Consider the following 15,407-nt stretch of genomic DNA (forward strand, 5'->3'; position numbering starts at 1 on the left):
TTAACTGGAGCTCAGTTAGTCTGTTCTTGAGAGACTACTATGTCAGTGGTTCTCAAACCTTTTCATGTGAAGGACTCCCAAAATGATATTTATTTGGCCACGGACCCCCATCTCAAAATATTTAGTTCCAGGGACCACCCAGAAGCAAAATTTGAGTTACAAACGTTCGCTTTGAAAATACATATAATTCAAAGATTTGCACACATTTTCACGACTTTTTCAAAAATAGCAGATCTACAAGCTCGCAGCGCGGCACTCGGTGCCGCGCTGTGAGCTTGTATATCTGCTATTTTTCACTGGTTAAAGCTTTCAATAATTCTAGGCCTAAATGGGTTAAACTACAGGCAATTACCTCCTAATGAGCGCTATGCATTCCCCCTACAGGCCTTCACAACAATATTGAATTAATGAAAGTTTTAATTACCAAATCCCTGTTGGGAATTTGTTTGCTAAGAATGATTGAGAAGATCTGATCCATGGGTGGGGATGTTTTTCTTTTTTTTTTGTACTGGAACCACGACTATCAGTTTTAATTGGTATGTTTACCATAGTAGTGGGCAAACAACTAGTAGCAATACTAAACAGTAGCAAAGTCACTTTGTTCTGTACATTTTGGCACTATATGAAAGACACAGTATACAGCATTAAGGAACATTCACTCTAAACTCAACTAAAATGTAAAACAATTATGATAACTAGCCATCTTGTAAGTCAATTTCAAACCACCTGCTCAGTTCTCACAAGACAGGATTTTAGCTATCCTGTTATGACTCACCGGCTGAGAGGGTCGGAAACACTCGGCTAACGCCTCGTGTTAAGTCTTTCCATACTATGTAATTCCATAATATGTAGACACAGTCAAATCTATTTATCCAAATGAAACCAAATAGACCCTTACGGGTTCATGTGTACCCTCTCAGAGGGAGTTAAATGAACACTCGGGTTAGCTGCGTCTGACCTAGATTCCAGGTGTTATTAAACATTTGATTTTTGTTAAGAATGTAATTTATTAGCTAGTGTTTTGCTTAGACACATGCTAGGTGTGATGTTTCCTAGTCACTTTGAGGCACTAAATTATTCTCTGCAATCAACTACTGCTACTGTGATTTAGCTTGTTTGTTGAAGGGTTCATGATTACATGATTTTGCACGTGTAAGTCGCTTTGGGTAAGACATACCTGGCGTTGTGCCGGGTTATAATCAGTCATGGAAAAGCTAGGCTACTCACATTTCTTTTTAAATAACTGTAGTGGAGTAAAACTACGTATATTTGTCTCTTGGGATGTAATGGAGTAGAAGTAAAAGTACTGAAAATACTCCAAAAGTACCTCAAATCCTTATAATCCTGTGCTCTGGTTGGAGGAGATATAACAAACAACAGCAGCTGTGTGCATATAGGTGGCCGATGGCCACAAGCCAGCCTCCAGAAATAGCCTTTTTCTCTATCCTCTTATTTTAGACGCTAATTAATTTGCATCTGGTTCCATTATATACCGTTTTTAAAGAATCACTTCATCACTGTCACAGGATGACAGTTCTTTTTTGCGCAAGGCCAGGCTCCAGAGGTCCCTATCGGTTTACGAATCCCACAACTCCCTGCGAGGCTTCCAAGTACCTCGTCACAAGACTCCCCTCTGAATACAGAGAGCTCAATTACAACAATGGCACGTTTCCCAAAGCAGCGTGGGCGATGGAATCCATCAGGGACGTGCTGGGCCCCTGATTCAGCCCGGGAAAAGAGTTGTAGTGGCCCTCATTGCGCACAATAGAGAGAGATCTCTCTCTATAGTGCTGCTGCTACTCAAAGATTTGCCATTTCAGATCATGACAAGTGACAAGCCAGTGGGCCAATTACATGAGTTATATTTCGTCGTTGTCGGGTGGAAACCTTGTATGTCCAAAACCGTTTGTTTTGTATTTATAATTTTAAAAATGTGAATGTTAAACTAGTGAAAACAGCCGATCTACAAGCACACAACGCCTCGCACCGCGAGGCGTTGTGTGCTTGTAGATCTGCTGTTTTCACTACTTTTGTGCGACGGCCTTGTATGATGAAGCAGGGCTTTACTTTGCGAAAAAATGTACAAATTTGAAACTGGGAGATACAAGGTGTCTGTCCGACAGTGACGATTTACTTTGTTGGCCGCCCAGCCCCCAAAATGGAACGAAGGCCGACATTTTATTTAAATCTTTTTCTTAATGGCCGGCCTGGACCGGTCGGGAATGAACTGGCCGTTCGGGAGTTGTCCCGCATTTCCCAATGGCCAGCACGTCCCTGGATGGAATCCATGTGTGAACAGTGTTTTTATGTTATATCCACATTTGCTCTTGCTCTCTGTTTGCCATACTGTAAGTTGTCTTGAGTTGACATTGGACATTGTTTGAATGTTTTTATTATAGATTTTATTATTCTGTATGCCTCTGCTACCCAGAAAATGTTAATCCAACAGTCATCACTCGATACCAATACACTGGTATTAATTTGACTTCATGGTCAGTGAGAGGTTTGCAGTATATTACACAGGTGCATTGTGTAGCCTTAAAATCAAGGGAGGAAGCCTTGTACAGACAAGTGTGTGCGCACACGTGTGTGTGTGTGTGTGTGTGTGTGTGTGTGTGTGTGTGTGTGTGTGTGTGTGTGTGTGTGTGTGTGTGTGTGTGTGTGTGTGTGTGTGTGTGCGCGCGCGAGACATTATTTTGTGCATGAAAATGTTTGCAATTACTTAAAGCAGCCTCGCTCTCAAATAACCCCTTAACCCCGAAAACATATACAGGTAAACATAATTGACCAGGATCAGTACTCCATCATTTTAACTCAAGCACAACGTTGACTGAGGAACATTCACCTTTAATTGAGTGATATTTGACAAAGATTTTATGTATATTGAGTTTTGACACAAGGTTTGAGTACTTGTACTTTGTCCAGGGCTGCTAATAGAGTTAATTGTATGTCTACGAATGTTCTTCACAGAAATGATTGAACCAGTAAACACATGGATACATTTAAAGCCATACTGTGTAAGATGCCCAACTAGTGGTCATTAGCCCTATAGCAAACCGCGGTCGCGTCCGCGTCTTTCGGACGTTTTTCGTACCTTCAGACCCCCGCGTCTGCCTCCACCTCGCTGAGATCTATCTTTTAAGGGGTCCCTTGTTCCTGTGCGTTCAGTAATTCCAGAGATACGGACTCCTTCACCCTGCCTGGTAGGCGAAATTACCTAGAGAAGGGATGGTACAAACGGGCGACAACAAATATGGCTGCCATAGCGACCCCACTTCAAGATGCGCTGTGATTGGCCGGCAGTTGTATAACCCTCGCTGTGATTGGCCGGTAGTGTGATGACGCAATTTTGGCGCGAGATCCGGTCCACGGCAAGGATCTCAGTTTACATACAGAGAAGGCTTTACAGGCTGAAATTCACGGCGCGGATCTTCTAAAACTTTTGTGATTTAATAGTTAGGAGAATTTTAAGATTTGTTTTATAAAAAAAGTTACATAGTACAACTTTAAAGTTATACTATGTAACTTTTTTTATAAAACAAATCTTAAAATTGTCCTAACTGTTAAATCGCTAAAGTTTTAGAACACCCACTCCGTTATTTTCAGCTTCTAAAGACTTCTCTTTATATGTTTTCTATGATCCTGACCGGGCCCCGGTTTTCACGGAAAAATTACGTCATCACACTACCGGCCAATCACAGCGAGGGTTATACACTGCCGGCCAATCACAGCGCATCTTGAAGTGGGGTCGCTAGGGCGGCCATATTTGTAGTCTCCCGTGTGTCTCTATACTCGAGTGAAGCGAGGGTTATACACTGCCGGCCAATCACAGCGCATCTTGAAGTGGGGTCGCTAGGGCGGCCATATTTGTAGTCTCCCGTGTGTCTCTATACTCGAGTGAAGCGAGGGTTATACACTGCCGGCCAATCACAGCGCATCTTGAAGTGGGGTCGCTAGGGCGGCCATATTTGTAGTCTCCCGTGTGTCTCTATACTCGAGTGAACGGTGAAGCTTGGGTGAAGGAGTCGTTTCTCTGGAATGCCTGAACGCACAGGAACCAGGGACCCCTTAAAAGATAGATCTCGGCGAGGTGGAGGCAGACGCGGGGGTTGTGAGGCCCGGTCCACGGCGAAAAACGGACGAAAGACGCGGACACGACCGAGGTTTGCTATAGAGCTACTGACCACTGGTTGAGCAACTTACACAGTATAGCTTTAATGTACTTCTATAACAGTCAGTGGTTGAATCAGGCAATCCACTGATTAGAGAGAGAGAACACACAAACAGAAGGTATGGTATTAGAACATCCCCAGTCAGCCCATTTAGTTCTAGTAATAAGCCCACAGTTTTCACTCCCACCATTTGTCTTGTCTGGCTGTCCTTTATCCCACATGGTGTAGGTCAGTCTGGAGCCATCAGACCACATCCACACACCCTCCCAATGAATGTCACTCAGTCCAATCCAGGTGTATCCCTCCAATGGGTCAAAGTTCTTGACCAGGGTTTGGACAAAGTTCTGTTCCTCAGCACTGCGGATGGACACCAGGTTGGCATCTTGACCCAGGCAGTTCACCTCCGCTTGGGCCCAGAACATGCGTGAACCAACGTACTTGTAGCAGCGACCGTTGAAGTCGTACCAGAACATTGGACAGGATCCACGCTCTAGCTTCACCTCAGCCGTATGCATGGTGCCTACACAAACACACACACACACACGCACGCACGCACACACGCACGCACGCACGCACGCACGCACACACACACACAAACAGGTGACACGTGGAACTATGAGACTGATTCTTCAAAGTGATGCCATAGACATAATGGTTTTATAAAGAACCAATAATCACTTAAAAACCCTATACTTCAAATATATATACACACATAGTAGCCTATTAAAAAGCAGCATAACATGAGGTTAGACAAAAGGTGCAACCATATGGAACTATCTGGAACCCTATGAGGTTAGACATATGGCACCATACCAAACCATAATGATTCTCAAAGTGGGGCCCGGGATCCCCAGTGGTCCATTGCTAAATGATTTATAATTAGGATAGATAGATAGATAGATACCTTTATTATCCCAAGGGGGAAAATCAGTTGCCCAGAGGAAGCACAGCAGTATAAGGTTATTTACAAAGTTACAGAGAAGTATGAAAAAGATAAAAGAATAACAAGAACAGAGTACAGGAACCAAATTGAAAGTTTGAAGTTTGTGTGCTGCTGTGTGTCTAAAACAGTGTGTTTTTATCTGCTTCACAGGAGGGCGTCTTCACAGCTGGCATCATTTGATTGGTCATCATGCATTAACAGCTGTACTGTTCACATATCCTCACTGTCAGGTGGAAACCTTGTACTGTACAAAACGTTAGGCGTACTCAGGACGTGGGAAAAATAACCTGCTGTGTTCCAATAGATTCAATGTGGTCATTATTTATACTCACAAGCCCTGTTCTTGTGTGAGTATGTCCATAATGTGTGTCTGTCTGTTGTGCTTTTGTTTGTCTTTTAGATTACACAGTTACATAGTTTGTATATACCGGTACACGTTTGCTGTGATGAACTACATAATCGTAGCACCTGTGCTGTTCACATTAGCTGCCCCCCACCCCCACCCCCCAACACACACATTGATAAAAGTCCTGTTTCCCAGAAGTTATATCAATGACTTGAATGATTGTTGGTGCCAGTCTTATGCCGGTAGATGCATGTCATGTGTCTAACATTACTACTGGGGAGTACTGGGGCAGGGTTTGTCCGGCTTTGCTAATAGAGTTATTATAAGAATGTCTATGAATGTTCTTCACAACGGAGACACAATGAAATGATTGAACTAACAAAGAATATATTTATTGTACTTTTATTTTGGAGACCGTAGTACAACTCAGTGTTTGAATCAGACAATCCACTGATCAGGGAGAGCATACGAAGTTGGATCCAATCGATCATTTAGTCACAAACTCTTGTTAATACTTCATTGTTCAATATTTATAAAACCCATAGACAGACCGACAAGTAACAACTTTCGCTTAAAATCTTTCAAAAATAGCAAAATAGCGATGTGACCTGTTGAGAGCTGAAGGTCTTCTATTTTTGCTAATTGTGTTATACTGTTCGACAAAGTACTGCATTACTTTAAGATAAATAGAGACGATGTGTCCCAAAGTACCTGTGTCTGTAATTCTGAGTTTAGAAATGGAAGCATTTTCTTTTAATCTTTAGGACTCCCAATTTACACTGAAAATCCCCAGAGTTCTTTTAACTCCATTTCCAAGTTATTCCAACCAGTCATTACGGTCTGATCATTCAATATGATCAGACCGTAACAAAAAAATAACAATTAAATACACTTCAGCTCACTTTAAGCTCTCAAAGGAGTAGTTCACCCCCAAAAAATGACTTTTTATCAATTACACACCCCATGAAGCCTGAATGTTTTTGCATTCCTAAGCTAATAATTGGAGGACCGGCATTGAGTCACTCCACCGGTCATCAAATTATATTATTATTATTATTATATTAGAAATTCAAGGCTTTATTGGCTGTGTAATTGATAAGAAAATAAGTCATTTTGGGGGTGGGGAATTACTCCTGTAAGACTAAATACTGGTATGTCTCATAATGTCTGTGATTTATATACTTGCTGCTGCGTTGTCATGACTTAGCCAAAATGGCAGAGCTACATTTCGCTCTGCGTAGCGTATGCTGCGGAAATGCCTTGGTCTGTCAACATTCTAACTTGTTCTTCCATTATAGAAACAAGTGGACTTATTATAACCAAAACGATTATAACCATCGTTCACGTACATAACCATCTTTCCGGTTGGCCAAGCTTGATAAATTAGGCTTTTCCAAATCCAGTCCGCAAACATGCCAAAACATCTCGCCGATCTATCAAGTACTTCATACTGAAGAGATTTTCCATGTAAAATATTGTGTGATTAAGAGCAAATTGCTCCTCGTCTACAGCAATAGCATCCATGTTCTATTGTTCCTTGGGAGAAGTGTTGCTAGTGGGAATGAAAACAAGCTCCCCACTGGAAGATGAGATTTGAGACAGATCAGACCCAGACAACTTCCTCCACATCACCTACCCATTTTATTTCCCCCCCCAGAGTCAACTGAAAGGGAACAAAACAGAGAGGGTGCCGTTTTTCATTTGACTATTGGTTCCCAGATTACTCATGTACTCACGTAGCCGCTATGCATTTTGCACAAATCGGCATTGAGTGCACAAATCGGTATTGTTAGGCAACTATTTGTTTTGCGTGAGCTCTGGTCAGTCTAGAGTATATGACTGGGAGAACAGAGGCTGAAGCACACACAACGGGAATCCCCTCTGTTGAACAGCTCGCTCATTTCCATATGGTATCCATGACTCCCTCCCCTACGCCCAAGTGCTAGCCCTCGTTATGCCACTGGAGGATGAGTTCAATCTGCTAGTCATCGTTGTGGATGTAAATCCCGTCTGGTGGGGACAGCAAGCTCAGCAGCGAGATGCGGAGATCACCCTATCCAAGTGTTTAGACGCTGTCATGGTGGTTGGTAACGCGCACATGGTCATGTCCAGGACAAACAAATTGGCCGTTATCGCCAGCCACTGTCAGGACAGTTACTTCCTGTATCCCAGCAAGAACTGCAGGGATCGGGGCGGTGCTGGGGATGGCCCCGCGGAACACGTTCCATCCTCAAGCGGGAATGGGAAGTATGAACTTTTGTCGGTGGCCAATGACCTTATTACTGAGGGTATAAGGAATATCATGTCGAGAGTTGAGGTAAAGGGACATTCAACTCATACCTTACTGACTGGATCCCTTGCGAAAGCTCTCTGCTACATTCACAGAGTCACAAAGGAACTGGAAGCTTCACAAGAAATGAAATCGAGAATATTGGTGGTAAAGGTAGCTGGTGCAGCAGCAGAAGACTGTGCTCTCCAGTACACGAACTTCATGAACGTGGTTTTCGCTGCTCAGAAGCAGAACATCTTGATAGATGCCTGTGTGCTGGACTTGGACTCGAGTCTTCTTCAGCAGGCCTGTGACATGACCGGAGGCTTGTACGTGAAAGTGCCACAGAAGATTGCCCTGGCGCAGTACCTCTTGTGGATATTTCTGCCCGATGCCGACCAACGCTCGCAGCTGGTGCTGCCGCCGCCTGTAGACGTAGACTACAGGCCTGCGTGCTTTTGCCACCGTAACCTCGTTGAAATTGGTCACGTGTGTTCCGTGTGTTTATCAATATTCTGCAAGTTCAGTCCCATCTGCCCATGTTGTGAGGCTGCCTTTAAGCCTCTGTTGGTCAAGTCGAAGAAGAAAATCAAGCCCTCCATCTGACTGCGTGTTATTTTAATATTTTGTTTGTATTTTTTTGTACAATAACAATATCCTAGATGTGCTATAAGGCATTAGGAGTAAATTAAAATGTTCAGTTGATAACTTTTAGTTTTGCTGGAACAAATTGGCATTGGAAATGTGATCAGATACAGATACAATCAGATAATTTGAATACAATAAAATTCAGTTCTTGAATTCGTTCGGCTGTCTTAGGGTGTATTCAAATACACTAAAACACAAAATTATATAAAGGCAAAATGCTATGAATTGGTTGTGTGGCTAGATTCATTCATCTTTGTTAGACTAGGTTCAAAAGTCAGAAGCCAGAATGTGAAGTTTGTTGTTGCCATCTGGTTATTTATGTATATAATACTGTATACCAATTACAGAGAAGTCAGCACCTACAATACTGAAGCACTGCAAGAATTGCACAGAAAGGTTTTATACATGTGATATTTCAACAGCAACTTAAGTTGGTATTGAAAATGTGACTGCTAAAGCCCAGCTTGGGCATTGTATGTCATAATTGATGAATCATTTTGGAAAGGAAACGTGTATTGTAATGGGGAATTGCAAACTGATCCTACTCCTCGTGACCTAACTAAAGTGACGAGCGTCCTTAATACAAATTGGAGAGAAAAAAAGAAAGGAAAAAAGAAGAAATAGCAGTATATCCCCTGACCCACCAGCAGTCACTTAAATAATATCACAACTCTAGAAAGCTTTCTGCTGCTAATTAGGAAACACACCGTACTTATTAGACTAATCTTTCTTCACAACCCGTTTCTGCTATCTGAATCACCTGCATTCTAACCTGATGTAACATTTCAGCATGACCTGTGAAAAGTATTATGGAGAGCAGGGTGGTAGAGGGCTTATTTCTGGCGCTGACTTCTGACTGTCTTAATCTGTGTCAAATCTGTGTTTTGGTTTAGCTTACTTCTTCTATGGTTCAGTTCTTGCATTGTTCCATTAGAGAGACATGAAACAAAAGTAAGAGCTCTCATATCCCAGGTCCCACAGAAACTGAATTTCTGGCCATTTATTTTGGCAACAAACATCATCATCAACTGGTATTTGGACTTAAAGTGCATTCCACTGCAGCAATTGTCTCAATGGGTACAGCAGCTGATGCATCACCGTTAAGATCCCCAGACCCAGGTTTATAGCGTGTAAGTAGAGACCCCAGTAAAACAGACGATTGCACACAAACTGGGGAGTGAAAGGCCAAAGAAGGGCAACGGCAAAGCGCCGAATTAAGGTGTCCCACAAGTGGCTCCACATGTGGCTCCACATCCTGCTTGGCAGTGTCCTGATCATGGCTCCTTTCCAGAGTCTCCACAGGGCACACACTTCAAGCGCAGACAGCTGCATGGCATAAACAATGATAAATCGAGAAGTCCAGTAGTGGACTGCTAGCCAATCCCAAGCAAACTCTGCTATCAGCTGGTATGGAAGCAGGATGTACTTCACCAGAAACTCTGCCCATTGGTGCCAGGTGGGTTCCAACTGTGTGGCGAGAGGGAGGTTGTTCTCCATTGGTTGGTCAGTGTGCATGACAGCTGGACAGCATGTGTGCAGGAAAGGAAGGAAGATTTCGGGATAGTCAAAGAGGTACAGGTAGAAGAGTGTGAGTCGAGGGGAGTCCCGCAGAGAAGACAGCAAGAATAGAGACTTCACTGTATTAACCGCAGTGTATTCCCAGAGATTCTGTGGTGGTTTGAGCCCCAGGGTTTTAACTCTGTCTAGTTCAAACAGAATGTGCTGTCTGTGAGCCCGATTCGTTATATTAAAGTTAGGACTGGACAGTTCTTCCTCCCCCAACATCAGCAGTAACCGTCCATTGACATGTTCTTGCTGGAAGGGTTGTGTGTAGAGCTGGGCCCAGGGCCCCAGGTGTCCAAGCCAAGAGAGGACTTCCTCTGTGGTCCAAAGCATCACAGGTTTGCTGATCAGCAGGTCATGCTGCTCACCCTCCCCACTGCTCCAGTGATACACCAACAGCATCACAGCAACACATGTGAGTGCAGTAAGTACTCCAGCGACGAAGAAGCCAGCTCCTCTGTCCTGGTTGGTATTCGGTCTCCATAAAGTGTCACCATATATCTCGAACAACAGCAGACTGCGAGAGATCTGGGAGTCAGCCTGAATCTCTGCTCTCCTCCTTTGCACAATGTCACTGAACAATTTGTCTGCTGCATCTCTCAGGAGTATGTTGACCTTTGGGAATCCCTCCCACTTCTCTCGACACTCAGGACACTCATTCTTGCGTGAAGACTCCCACCACAGAGCCAGACAGTGACGGCAGATGCTATGACCACAGTTCAACGTTGTGGGGTTCACCAGTATGTCATAGCAACAGTGACACGAGAACTCCTCATCCAAGATGATGTTTCTACCGTCATTGGGTGAATCTCTCTCCATCTGTATTTGTCTACAGACTGCGTGCACACCCAGGTTGCGTGTAATCTCTATGGGTTCTCTCCTTGAAAGCTGCTTGCATCTCACCACTCTCGGTGGATAATGCCACTCTTATATAGTGCTCATTTGTGTACTGTGTGATGTCATACTGATGTCAGCAGCTGTGCCATACATGGCCCACTTGTCCGCCAGCAGAGCGCGCCATGAGGTGTGCTCTGCTGGTCTCATTGGCTGTTAATGATGACTTGCTGACATCACCAGTGGCATCACTAGGAATGCTGGTCCCTCATTGGCTGTTAATGATGACGTTGCAAAAAATGCTGGTCCCTGACTGGGCTACGGTCTTCAACAAGGGGGTACACCGACACACATACCCAGACGATCGCAGTACTTGCGGGCTCTGCTTGCGCAAGTAATTAAAGATAGAAATCCTTTGGAAATGTTCCCATATTGAGAACGGTAGTATGGCCTGAACATTTGACCTTGGATCAGCTGTCTTGACTATTAGGTTCATTAAGCAGCCCGTTTCTACAACCGCGATGCGAGGCGGGACTATGGCTGCTATGATGTAATCGCCGTAGCGGTCCAAATCGTTAAGCAACCAGCTGTCGGCGACGGGTTCCCACCGCTTTTACTGAACTCTTTGGTTCCCATGGCGACGCGTATATTCAGCAGAAGTTGCAGCCACAACGTGGGAAGGGAGTTTCAGGCGTTGTAGAGAGGGCTGCGACGACGGCAGGTTTATGGAGTGATGATAATTTCCGGTTGCCGTTGTCATCTGCCGTAGCCGCCAAAAGCTTAAAGTCGCTATTATCACAAGAGGACTTCAGAGTCACTGTTACTTGGATGTAAACCTGTGAGGGCGTCATGGGGAGCATTGTCAGTTCCAGAATGGCGGCTCCCATCGGTCGAACATCCGCTGTTCGGGCTGTACGGCCTCATATCCCTCTGATTAGATTTCCCAGAAGGAACGGCATCCCAAAACCAAATGCCCAAGAGGCATTGAAGAAATTGACGGTCAACCTCCCATCACAGAGTTCTCCTAGTCCCCCTCCAGCCGCAGCAGAGTCTCCTCCCAGTGGGACGATATCGACACCCCCAGGGCCTGTGACTGTGCGCTGACTTCTGACTGTCTTAATCTGTGTCAAATCTGTGTTTTGGTTTAGCTTACTTCTTCTATGGTTCAGTTCTTGCATTGTTCCATTAGAGAGACATGAAACAAAAGTAAGAGCTCTCATATCCCAGGTCCCACAGAAACTGAATTTCTGGCCATTTATTTTGGCAACAAACATCATCATCAACTGGTATTTGGACTTAAAGTGCATTCCACTGCAGCAATTGTCTCAATGGGTACAGCAGCTGATGCATCACCGTTAAGATCCCCAGACCCAGGTTTATAGCGTGTAAGTAGAGACCCCAGTAAAACAGACGATTGCACACAAACTGGGGAGTGAAAGGCCAAAGAAGGGCAACGGCAAAGCGCCGAATTAAGGTGTCCCACAAGTGGCTCCACATGTGGCTCCACATCCTGCTTGGCAGTGTCCTGATCATGGCTCCTTTCCAGAGTCTCCACAGGGCACACACTTCAAGCGCAGACAGCTGCATGGCATAAACAATGATAAATCGAGAAGTCCAGTAGTGGACTGCTAGCCAATCCCAAGCAAACTCTGCTATCAGCTGGTATGGAAGCAGGATGTACTTCACCAGAAACTCTGCCCATTGGTGCCAGGTGGGTTCCAACTGTGTGGCGAGAGGGAGGTTGTTCTCCATTGGTTGGTCAGTGTGCATGACAGCTGGACAGCATGTGTGCAGGAAAGGAAGGAAGATTTCGGGATAGTCAAAGAGGTACAGGTAGAAGAGTGTGAGTCGAGGGGAGTCCCGCAGAGAAGACAGCAAGAATAGAGACTTCACTGTATTAACCGCAGTGTATTCCCAGAGATTCTGTGGTGGTTTGAGCCCCAGGGTTTTAACTCTGTCTAGTTCAAACAGAATGTGCTGTCTGTGAGCCCGATTCGTTATATTAAAGTTAGGACTGGACAGTTCTTCCTCCCCCAACATCAGCAGTAACCGTCCATTGACATGTTCTTGCTGGAAGGGTTGTGTGTAGAGCTGGGCCCAGGGCCCCAGGTGTCCAAGCCAAGAGAGGACTTCCTCTGTGGTCCAAAGCATCACAGGTTTGCTGATCAGCAGGTCATGCTGCTCACCCTCCCCACTGCTCCAGTGATACACCAACAGCATCACAGCAACACATGTGAGTGCAGTAAGTACTCCAGCGACGAAGAAGCCAGCTCCTCTGTCCTGGTTGGTATTCGGTCTCCATAAAGTGTCACCATATATCTCGAACAACAGCAGACTGCGAGAGATCTGGGAGTCAGCCTGAATCTCTGCTCTCCTCCTTTGCACAATGTCACTGAACAATTTGTCTGCTGCATCTCTCAGGAGTATGTTGACCTTTGGGAATCCCTCCCACTTCTCTCGACACTCAGGACACTCATTCTTGCGTGAAGACTCCCACCACAGAGCCAGACAGTGACGGCAGATGCTATGACCACAGTTCAACGTTGTGGGGTTCACCAGTATGTCATAGCAACAGTGACACGAGAACTCCTCATCCAAGATGATGTTTCTACCGTCATTGGGTGAATCTCTCTCCATCTGTATTTGTCTACAGACTGCGTGCACACCCAGGTTGCGTGTAATCTCTATGGGTTCTCTCCTTGAAAGCTGCTTGCATCTCACCACTCTCGGTGGATAATGCCACTCTTATATAGTGCTCATTTGTGTACTGTGTGATGTCATACTGATGTCAGCAGCTGTGCCATACATGGCCCACTTGTCCGCCAGCAGAGCGCGCCATGAGGTGTGCTCTGCTGGTCTCATTGGCTGTTAATGATGACTTGCTGACATCACCAGTGGCATCACTAGGAATGCTGGTCCCTCATTGGCTGTTAATGATGACGTTGCAAAAAATGCTGGTCCCTGACTGGGCTACGGTCTTCAACAAGGGGGTACACCGACACACATACCCAGACGATCGCAGTACTTGCGGGCTCTGCTTGCGCAAGTAATTAAAGATAGAAATCCTTTGGAAATGTTCCCATATTGAGAACGGTAGTATGGCCTGAACATTTGACCTTGGATCAGCTGTCTTGACTATTAGGTTCATTAAGCAGCCCGTTTCTACAACCGCGATGCGAGGCGGGACTATGGCTGCTATGATGTAATCGCCGTAGCGGTCCAAATCGTTAAGCAACCAGCTGTCGGCGACGGGTTCCCACCGCTTTTACTGAACTCTTTGGTTCCCATGGCGACGCGTATATTCAGCAGAAGTTGCAGCCACAACGTGGGAAGGGAGTTTCAGGCGTTGTAGAGAGGGCTGCGACGACGGCAGGTTTATGGAGTGATGATAATTTCCGGTTGCCGTTGTCATCTGCCGTAGCCGCCAAAAGCTTAAAGTCGCTATTATCACAAGAGGACTTCAGAGTCACTGTTACTTGGATGTAAACCTGTGAGGGCGTCATGGGGAGCATTGTCAGTTCCAGAATGGCGGCTCCCATCGGTCGAACATCCGCTGTTCGGGCTGTACGGCCTCATATCCCTCTGATTAGATTTCCCAGAAGGAACGGCATCCCAAAACCAAATGCCCAAGAGGCATTGAAGAAATTGACGGTCAACCTCCCATCACAGAGTTCTCCTAGTCCCCCTCCAGCCGCAGCAGAGTCTCCTCCCAGTGGGACGATATCGACACCCCCAGGGCCTGTGACCCCGCCTCCTGGCACGCCAGACACCCTGGCCTCTATTCAGATGCTCCCTTCGAGATACAGGAGGAGACCGGTGACGATGGAAGAGATGGACTACATTCAGCGTGGTGGACCTGAGTGACTCATTGACTGCTTTCATTAAAAATCGGAAATATGGAGTTATCTGTATCTGTCTGTCTCCATCCATCCATCCATCTTCAACCACTTATCCGGTTGAAGATGTTCCAACTGAGACTTCCAGATTTCCCTATCCCGAGCAACTTCCTCCACTCCCTCAGGGAGTATACCGAGGTGTTCCCAAGCCAGTTTGGAGATATAATCCTTCCATCTGGTCTTTGGTCTGCCACGGGGTCTCCTCCCAGTGGGACGTGCATCTTCCCACTTCCTAGGAAGGCGCTCGGGGGGCATCCGTACTAGCCCGAACCACGTAAGCTGACTCCTTTCCAAGTGTAGGAGCAGCGGTTCTACTCCAAGTCTCTCTCGGGTGACTGAACTTCTCACCCTATCTCTAAGGGAGATATCAGCCACCCGTCTAAGGAAACCCATTTCGGCCGCTTGCACCCGCGACCTTATACTTTCGGTCATGACCCACACTTCATGACCATAGGTGAGAGTAGAACGAAGATTGCTCGGTGGTTTGTCATGATTCTGAATCCATTGCAAGCATTTGTTTTGCACAAAAAACTTTCATTGGGCTAGAAATGGAGTCATCATTTTTCACAGTTATTTGGGTGTTTTTGGGGGCCATTTCTAGCCCAAGGAAAGTTTTATGTGCAAAACAAATGCTTGCAATGGATTCAGAATCATGACAAACCCCTAGTTAGACCCCTCACATCCTACTTAAAGCAGATTTTTTTTCTGGGTATTTTCCTCCTGTATAGAAAGTCGA

The 15,407-nt window shown here is 45.4% G+C and overlaps 5 protein-coding genes across 5 annotated transcripts in view; 2 read left to right on the forward strand and 3 right to left on the reverse strand.

Moving 5' to 3' along the window:
- LOC308299609 (syntaxin-2-like) overlaps positions 1 to 4,687 on the reverse strand; it is a gene marked incomplete at both ends in the record, with an annotated part of 32,475 nt that extends 27,788 nt beyond the window's left edge. Inside the window, one exon of the mRNA XM_080743404.1 lies at positions 4,360 to 4,687. Within this exon, the coding sequence (XP_080599530.1) occupies positions 4,360 to 4,687 (328 nt within the window). The remainder of the gene's footprint in view (positions 1 to 4,359) is intronic.
- A 2,728-nt stretch (positions 4,688 to 7,415) lies between these two features.
- On the forward strand, positions 7,416 to 8,336 carry LOC308299610 (general transcription factor IIH subunit 3-like; the record flags this gene model as incomplete). The annotated part of the gene is made up of 1 exon (XM_080743405.1): positions 7,416 to 8,336. One exon carries the CDS (start codon positions 7,416 to 7,418, stop codon positions 8,334 to 8,336), a length of 921 nt encoding a protein of 306 aa, XP_080599531.1.
- A 1,083-nt stretch (positions 8,337 to 9,419) lies between these two features.
- On the reverse strand, positions 9,420 to 10,760 carry LOC308299611 (bifunctional apoptosis regulator-like; the record flags this gene model as incomplete). Its single annotated transcript, XM_080743406.1, has 1 exon — positions 9,420 to 10,760. One exon carries the CDS (start codon positions 10,758 to 10,760, stop codon positions 9,420 to 9,422), a length of 1,341 nt encoding a protein of 446 aa, XP_080599532.1.
- Positions 10,761 to 12,071: 1,311 nt separating this feature from the next.
- LOC308299612 (bifunctional apoptosis regulator-like) lies at positions 12,072 to 13,412 on the reverse strand (the record flags this gene model as incomplete). The annotated part of the gene is made up of 1 exon (XM_080743407.1): positions 12,072 to 13,412. One exon carries the CDS (start codon positions 13,410 to 13,412, stop codon positions 12,072 to 12,074), a length of 1,341 nt encoding a protein of 446 aa, XP_080599533.1.
- Positions 13,413 to 14,300: 888 nt separating this feature from the next.
- LOC308299613 (alpha-ketoglutarate dehydrogenase component 4-like) lies at positions 14,301 to 14,639 on the forward strand (the record flags this gene model as incomplete). The annotated part of the gene is made up of 1 exon (XM_080743408.1): positions 14,301 to 14,639. The coding sequence occupies one exon, from the start codon at positions 14,301 to 14,303 to the stop codon at positions 14,637 to 14,639; it is 339 nt and encodes a 112-aa protein (XP_080599534.1).
- Positions 14,640 to 15,407: the final 768 nt, after the last annotated feature.

This window comes from Nannobrachium achirus, assembly GCF_963921795.1.
Source record: "Nannobrachium achirus genome assembly, chromosome: 15".
NCBI lineage: Eukaryota > Metazoa > Chordata > Actinopteri > Myctophiformes > Myctophidae > Nannobrachium > Nannobrachium achirus.